This window comes from Phyllopteryx taeniolatus, chromosome 10 (assembly GCF_024500385.1).
Source record: "Phyllopteryx taeniolatus isolate TA_2022b chromosome 10, UOR_Ptae_1.2, whole genome shotgun sequence".
Taxonomy (NCBI): domain Eukaryota; kingdom Metazoa; phylum Chordata; class Actinopteri; order Syngnathiformes; family Syngnathidae; genus Phyllopteryx; species Phyllopteryx taeniolatus.
In genome coordinates this window covers 30694087-30702481 of record NC_084511.1, presented here as the reverse complement: position 1 = coordinate 30702481, position 8395 = coordinate 30694087, and the positions used below count along the sequence as shown (strand labels likewise).

The 8395-nt window shown below is 49.6% G+C and overlaps 1 protein-coding gene across 3 annotated transcripts; it reads right to left on the bottom strand.

Moving 5' to 3' along the window:
• Positions 1-420: 420 nt before the first annotated feature.
• On the bottom strand, positions 421-4605 carry LOC133485158 (cytochrome c oxidase assembly protein COX18, mitochondrial). Of its 3 annotated transcripts, none has more exons than XM_061788557.1 (7): positions 4468-4605; positions 3841-4172; positions 2531-2631; positions 2308-2462; positions 1232-1347; positions 1073-1136; positions 421-958 (listed from the first exon to the last, which is right to left on the bottom strand). In XM_061788557.1, the coding sequence occupies exons 2-7, from the start codon at positions 4153-4155 to the stop codon at positions 552-554; spliced, it is 1158 nt and encodes a 385-aa protein (XP_061644541.1). In that variant the 5' UTR covers positions 4156-4172; positions 4468-4605; the 3' UTR covers positions 421-551. The 3 variants fall into 3 exon arrangements, with proteins under 3 accessions (XP_061644541.1, XP_061644542.1, XP_061644543.1); XM_061788558.1 differs by having other exon boundaries at positions 3841-4166; positions 4468-4573; XM_061788559.1 differs by having other exon boundaries at positions 663-958; positions 1029-1136.
• Between the last annotated feature and the right edge of the window lie 3790 nt (positions 4606-8395).

Genomic DNA, 8395 nt, shown 5'->3' with positions numbered 1-8395 from the left:
GCCACTGAAGTGACGTCACGACCACTAGACTTCATACACGCAAAGTCCACGATGTCCATCCATCCATTTTCCCTGCCGACTCCGGGCGAGAACTGGTCGCCGGCCGAGCGCAACTGAGATGATCCCCCTACCGAGCCCCTGGAGCAAAGAGGCGCACACAGACAAACGACCCCACGCACTCACATTCACACCTACGGGCAATTTGGCCTTCAATCACCCGGAGGACCCAGAGAATGCCACGCAGGCGCGAGGAGAACGTGCAAACGAGAGTCCTCCGAACTGTGAGGCAGATGTGCTAACGAGTCCGCTATTTCAAATGTTAAATACGCTGAAGTTTTAAAGTCTTCAAAATCCACCCGCAAATCCCTCGTTTTGAGATTTTAAGTGGATTGTTTGACTATCGGAACGACACAGCCTGAGTCTTGTCGAGTCTTTTTTATTTTCAGCAGCTGAAGAAAAGAAAAAAGGAGGAAATTCTGGCAGGTCACAGTTGATGTTTATCCAAGGCAGAAAATGGCCGACAGGAAATGAAGACAAGTTCTTGGCTCGGCTCAGCGAGTCCAATACAAAGCCAACACACACACACACACACGCTCGTTTTCATTGTTATTCAGTGCCACTTCCTGTCCAGACGCACACAACTTCCTGTTTGCTTGAACTACTTCCTGGTCAGGGCGTCCAGAAGGTTTTTGGACGGAGGCGGAACGAACCCGGACGCGCTCCTGGTCCCGAAGGCCCCGGGACCAGCTCCTGGATTTCGGCGTCGCTTCCTGTCCGGCCGCCGACAACTTCCTGTTTACTTGCGGTACTTCCTGCTGACGGCGTCCATCAGGTCTTTGTAGGGCGTATCGGAGCGCCGCGTGGGAAGTTTGAGGATCTTGTGGAGAGCGGGAGCGCGGAGCAGAAGATTGTGACCCAAGCCCACCAGGCTGGAGCACAACCAGTAGAGCGCCATCGACTGGAGTGGAGGAGAAAGAGGTCGTCGTCGTCTTTTTGGTCCGCTGGCGTGAGAATGCGGCGGAACTCACCGACGGGACGCTGGCGGCGATCGGAATCATCAGAAGTGACAAACCTCGCATGGCGTTCGTCAGCAACTTGTGGACGGACGATGGGTTGGACCTCTGCAGGGAAAACACCTGAGCCGCAAGGAGAAGGAGGAGAACGAAAAGAAGAACGAGCAGGAGGAGAAGAAGGCAAGCTGTGACATCTTCAGCGTCACGTGACCACGCACCTCCACGATGAGCAGATTGGTCAGACCAAGAGCGAGCGGGAGGAGCCACGTGGAGTCAGACGACGTCAGGTCGGGGAACCACAGAGCGCCCCCGGTGGCCAAGCAGGCCTGCAGCGCTTCGAGGGATACGTTGAAAAAACCAACATTTTTGAACGATATGGAGATTCATCGTTCGTGCACCGCCCCGCCCCGCCCCGCCCCGCCCCACACCCATATCGTGGCGTTTAAGCATTTGTTTTTTTGTTCCAGTAACACGTTTTCACGTGAGAGATTACATTTCCTAAATTTTCATATTCATAATCGTAATAAACTTCCCATTATAACGTGATTAATTTCACGTTTCAACTTTATAATTTGTGATGAATTTGACTTGGGCGTCCGGCTAAACAAAACAAAGCAACTCCTTCCGGTTCAGGTCACATGAAGGCATGTGTTTCAAACACTTTATTATGTTCGTTAGGTTTTGACAGCATTACACAAGTGTAGCAACGTAGCGAATAACTTTGATTTGTACGACACAAAATGAAGACGCACGTGCCTTCGTAGGTCTCCGCCAGTCACCCGAACCGGAAGGAATTGATTCGTTTAGTTTTGCCAAATGCGAAAGTGAAGCTTTTCATGTTATAACTGGAGAACTTATCAGCTTAAAAGGTTATAATGTGATACTGAACTTTTGTTCCTGCTGCGGCGTATTGACGCTTGCGCAGTTTTCCAGTTTTCCGCCTTCAGTGTAGTACCACATGGTGCCACAAGATGCTGGGCAGCACTGAGCTCCACTGGATGCGGATACGGCGTAATGAGAGTGAATACCAAACTGAGATGATCCCCTAGCAAGCCCCTGGAGCAAAGAGACTACCTGCGAGTATTGCTGTCCTGTTTTAGTTGAACATTTGTTTTCGTAAACCAAAATGGAATTCTCTGCAAATTACCGTACCATAAATGCTCATTTCTGTTAGCTCATCTATGGCCTTTCTAATTATATGGTAGCCTTAAGCTAGCAAACTTTAGTTCTTGTGGCGTTTGAGCACACAAAGTTGAAGTGTCTTTGGTTTTGCGTCTGTCTTGATGGGACTCACGCGAGTCTTGGTTGCTGAGGTTCCTCAGGGCGAGGGACAGGCTGATCCAAAGCGGCAGCTGAACCCAAACCAGCAGAGACGCCTTCAAAGGGTGACAGTTGTCCCTCACGTACAACTGAGACACCAAACGCCGCAGATTCTTCTGGAACTGAAACCTGATCGACGACAGCGGACCGACGTGAGCTCGGCGACCGACCCCCTCTGCCGGGATATCCTCACTTACCGACTCTGCTTGTCCGTCCAGCCTCGCTCCTCAGCCCTGATGGACACTTCGTACCTCAGCCTCTTGGCCAGCGCCGCGATCTCAGTCTGCAGGGCCTCCACCTGCACATTGCCGTGGTTCCCGACACAGGAAGTCATAGTAGGTTCAGGTCTTACAAGGAAACATCTCGGTGTGAGGACACATAGAAGGAGACGTCTCCTCAGGAGGACATCAGCATAGAGAGTGTCTCATTAAGAACATGTCCTTATAAGGAAATGTCCCTATATTATGATTGATGGTATGTATTAGAATTCATTTTATTTACCCCACCTACTGCCCACAGTTAGCCGGGATAGGCTCCAGCATACCCACAACCCTAGTGGGCATAAACGGTGTACAAAAGGGACGGATGCACGAATGTTAGGATTTCTCATGGCAAACGACTCCGGAGAATGTGTACGTCGTGTCCTGCTGGACCTAACTGTAGTGTTTCATACATTGGAGCACAGTATCCTTGCGGCCCGGTTACAGTACTCTGTGGGCGTCAGCGGCGGCGCATTGGAGTGGTTTTGATGCGGTGTGTGCGAGCCTCGGTAGTTCTGAGTCCCGCTCGGGTCGGTTGGCCGACGGAGTTCCGCAGGGTTCAATTTTGGGGCCACTCCTCCTTTTCTCTGTATTTGCTGCCCTTGGGTTCTATCCTGAGAAAGCATTGGTTTTCTTTTCACTGTTATGCTGACAACAGTCAGAATTGAAAAAGAAAGATGTTAAAACCTGGATGGCTATGAACTTTTTAAAGTTCAACGAAAAGAAAACTGAAGTGAAAAGGGTTGGTCCAAGTGGCTCTTGTAATTGCTCACTTGCCGACTTGGGCCCTTTGGCACAATACCCAAAGGCAACAGTGTCCGTTTTCAAATGGACAGGGATTTGAAATTGGCGCAGCAGTCAAATCGAGCTTATATTAAGTACTGGCCTCCCTCCGCTGGCTGCCCGTGCATTTGAAAATACATTTTACAATCTCGAAACGGTCTTGAGCCAGGTCAGCCGTTCAGCTGCTTCTTGAGGTACCGAGGAGCTCCGAGGGGACAGGGCCAGTCCCGCCCTCTGCTCATCAGAGAAGCCCCCTCACTGCCCATTCTTAAAACCCTCTTGTTTTCCTGTTTTTCTTTTCATTGTTTATCTTAAATGTTATTTCTTAAAGTGTACAGCTGTGGTTGTATTTAAAGTGCTTTATAAATAAAGTCGAGTTGAGCTGAGAACACTTCCTTATAAGGAAATATCCCCATGACGACAGCCCCTCCTGCGGAGGCATGTGGTTGTTGTTTTTTTGTGACCTTGGCGAGGAGACGCATCTGGTAGGCGGCGAGGGGCAGCGTGATCAGCGTCCTGACGCTCAGGGTGCTGACGGCGATGGCGATCCACCAGGGAAGACCGCTGGTCTGTTGGACCTGGACCAGGAAGTCCTCAGCCAGGTGCACGGGGGCCGAGTGCGCTGCCTGCTGGTACCATCCGGGATCTGCGCCCCCGGAGGACAGATGGCGGGGAGCTGAGCAACTAGCGGGAGGACGAGGATACTTCCTGAGGAAGGCCGGGCCACAGGACGCTCTGACGGAATGCCGCAGGATGTGCAGCCCCCCAAGGGCCAGCATGGTGGCGCCCACTGCTCCTGAAACGTCGTCATATCATCATCATCATCATCCTCATCATCCTCACCCAGGTCACTTCCGCATGTTCAGAGGTTATCAGCTTGATTTTGGTCGCCACGAAATTAGTTCAAATGTTTCTTGAGAGCAACAGTTTCACTTTACTTTCTTCACGTTTTGTTATTATGATACGTTATTTGTTATACGATGAACGTGTCAGCTATACAATAAACCAAACTAAATACAAATAACAACACATAAAGAACACGTCCTTATAGGGGCTAAACATGATAAAATAATATAATATTCCTTAATCACCTGTTTGCGGTCGTTATCGTTGCGTTTTCACCTTTTGATTGCTCACTGTTCAGCAGACAAGTAGCGTCGCTCCGTCTGCACGTCACCCCGCCTATTGGGTCGATTACATGTGACGTCATCTACGTACAACTCGCATCTTTGATTTGACCGTTCACAAAGGTGCTTTCATTAACATTTAACACCCACTCCCGAAGGAAAAGGCAGCTAGTTAAGAATCTAACGTTCTTATCAAAATGTCGTTTGTGTGAATGTTTTCCTAAAACTAGTATCAATTTGTGCGCTCACGACTTTAAAGAGCAACAAAAGACGACCACAGACCACAAACACAGACACACCATAGGACACGCGCATTTTGAGCTCCGTGCCGACGGCGACGCTAAACCAGGGAGGTCGAAGGCGTCAGCGTATTCCATGTAAGTAAGTGAACGGCAAGAAAACTAAATGATCAAAGATTGCGGTAGAGATCTGTCCCGCTCATAAAATTTATTTATTGATAGAGACGCTTTGGTCTTGACAAAACAGTAAGCCTCATGAAAATCCATTGAGGAATAATCATATTACGACTTAATTTCAGTGTCTATGCATCGCCTTCTATGGGAAAGTCGACCTCCCCAACATGGCCGCTAAAATGGCACGTCGGTTAGCCGGGCTGCTGCATTGCGCTGACCATACCCGTTCATATCGATGAAAGCCCAGTCAAGCTGCGCATAAACAGACAAGATGGCGGAGTACAGCCAGACCGGGCTGCTGGCGGCTAATCTCCTCTTCACGACTCTGACGCTGCTCGCCGTTTACGGGGGCAGGTCCAGCCCGCACAAGGTGGCCGCCGCCGGGCCGGACATGGAGTCCGGCAGGGCGGCCACATACAGACTCCCCGTGCTCAAGCTCCAGTACTGGTGAGTTAGCACGGCGGCTAACAGTTAGCATGGGGGCGAAGCGTCTTCAGACAACATTTCTCCAGACGAAAAAAGGTATAATGCCGTTTATGGCATAAAGTTTATGTTTCCATAATATAATTGTATTTTTAATCTTTAAATGGGTCTCAAAATTACAATTGCTTGTAGGTGCGGCATTTGGCAAATTGTTATCGTTAAAGGTTTTCTTTAAAAACACTTCACAAACGCACAAAAAAAATGTCTGAAACACCATGACCATTTGCAAAGTAGGAAGGATATTTCATCCTGTTAGGGACTTTTAGTACCGTTTTTAAACAGAGCTCAAAGCTTTAAATAAACCCTTAACCATCATTTAACCCTTAATATACCTTGCATTTATTCTTTGGATTAATCTGGAATGTGTTTTAGAGTACGGGGGAGAGCATCTGCATAGTTGATTGTAATGACGATACAATCGTTATTTGGTATGAATGAACAAAACACTTGAATGACCATACAGACTTTTCTGAACTTTTATTGCTGTCATGGGAAACAGTGGCAGCGCCATAGCAACCTCTTTAGCGGTTGCTATGGCTTCAGTTGTCCACCAGATGTCACCGTCACTGAGGTCTTGAAGCTTTGAATCTTTTCAAACTCTTTTTCATCATCTCTTTTGGCTGGATCTTTTGAGGGGGTGGGGGGGCGGGGTTGCATCTTCCCTCAAGTATCACGAGTTAGGATTAGGGATTCAGCCCCCTCTGCCATCTCGAGGCTACGGTGTGAAGGCCATCAGCCCCAGTTGCCGACCGAGTGGGCGCGGGAGGAAAACCCATCCAGGTCGACTGCGGCACGATTAACTGCCGGCTGAATATCAACAGGGAAAAGGAGGGAATATTATCCCGGCGGCGCGGCTTCAGAGTGCCTCTCTGCAGCCTGTGAGAGAGCGTGCGTCGCTGGGCATTCATGTATTTGATTGACAGATCAAAGTTGAGCGGGAAGGCGGGGTTTTCGGAGCATTGCGCCACACGCCTACAACGTCTGAAAGCTGGGAGAATGTCTCAATTCTGCACCGTTTTCAAGCCTGATTTCGCATTTTTTGGGTGACTTTGAAGCGTGCTGGCATTTTGAGCACCGACTGCCGAGTCGTGAAACCGATCGTCGTCAGGATTCTCAGACCAGATGGACCCACGGGCAACTTTTTGGGTAGTTTCGCCGGTTTCCCTCTTAAAAAATAAAGAGTCGCGAGAGAGGTCGAAGAAGTCACTAAATGTAGCCGAGATGTCGGCAAGTTGGCAACACTGCCGGCAGCCAGCTGTGTCGCTTTCAAAATAAAAGCAGCGCATAGTCGATGTTTGCTTTTGAATTGCTGAACACTGAGCGGGGCGCTCAGAGACTGCTGACGGGCCAGATGGCCCGAGGGCCGTACCATGTCGAGTTTTGCTGTGGACAAAAATAATACCTGCTCTTCACATGCACATTTTGTACTTAATATTGCAAGATGAATTTTTGTCCAAGAACTAAAATTATTTGTCGAATAAGCATCCATCCATTTTCTGTACCGCTTTATCCTCACTAGGGTCGCGGGCGTACCGCAGCCCAGCCCAGCCAGTACACTCTGAACTGGTCGCCAGCCAATCGCAGGCCACGTATAAACAACTAACCATTCGGACACACATTCACACCTACGGGCAATTTAGAGTCTTCAATCAACCTACCACGCATGTTTTTGGGATGTGGGAGGAAAGCGGAGTACCTGGAGAAAGGCCACGTAGGCACGGGGAGAACATGGCAACTCCACAGAGGCGGGGCCGGCATTTGAAGCCCGGTCCTCAGAACTGTCCAATAAGCAATTGTAGAAAATCTTGGTGCGCCTTTGGAAGGGTTGCTAGTGCGACTACTTTCCGCCATGTTCTCGACATCCGGCCCGCGCGTTTGACTAGCTTCATTTGGGTTTTGGAAAGAAGTGGAGGTTAAAAAGAGAAGTCAATCTTTTGGCATCTGTTGGCCGTCGCGAACTGGACACGACAGCTTTTGTCACTGTGGACATTTTCGTGCTCACGTTTTGTCTTGTTTGGCAACCTTGGGAAATGCGTTCTCAATCCTTCTGCCCCGTCGTCTGGTCAAGACTTAAGTCGGGTTACTTTCCCTAACCCTAACCCGGCCGGCCCAGGGTTAGTGTGGGCGAATGAGTTTGGGTCATTATTATGATCAGCCGCAGCAAAAGTTGTGAGCAAAAAGCAAACATCCATCCATCCAGAACCGTGAGGCAGACGTGCTAATCACTCGTTCACCGTGCCGGCAGAAATGAACATCGCAAAGATGATGATGCAGTAAAGTGAGACAAACTGATTACCGCGAACGACTCTAAAACTTTTCTGTGATGCATTACAATCGCTAACCAATTACAAGCGACGATCCCCCCCAAGCTGAGAACAATAAAGTACTCGCCGACAACTTGAACACATACTGCAGATTTGAAAAGGACACTTTCACACCTCTGACTCCCCCATCCACGAACAGGAGGTGAGGCGCATCTTCAAACAGCAAAAGGTCAACAAAGCGACCTTGTGTCTCCATCCTGCCTCAAAGTCTGCAGGGACCGGCTCACTCCAGTCTTCAATAGCTCTCTGGAACTGTGCGAAGTACAATCCACCGTCATCCCAGTCCCCAAGAAACCTGCAATCTCGGGTCTAAATGACTACAGGCCTGTCACCTTGACATCTGTGGTCATGAAGTCCTTTGAACGCCTCGTGCTGGACCACCTCAAGAGCGTCACTGGTCCCCTGCTGGACTCGCTGCAGTTTGCCTACCGAGCAAACAGGTCTGTGGATGATGCTGTCAATCATGACGGTGTCCCAGAACACCTCCATAGTGCAGGGACCTACGTGAGGATCCTGTTCGTGGTCTTCAGCTCTGCGTTCGACACCGTCATCCCCGAACTCCTCCCCTCCAAGCTTCTCCAGCTCAGCAACTCGCCTGCCATCTGCCGGTGGATTTACAGCTTCCTGACGGGCAGGAGACAGCAGGTGAGGCTGAGGGACACCACCTTATCT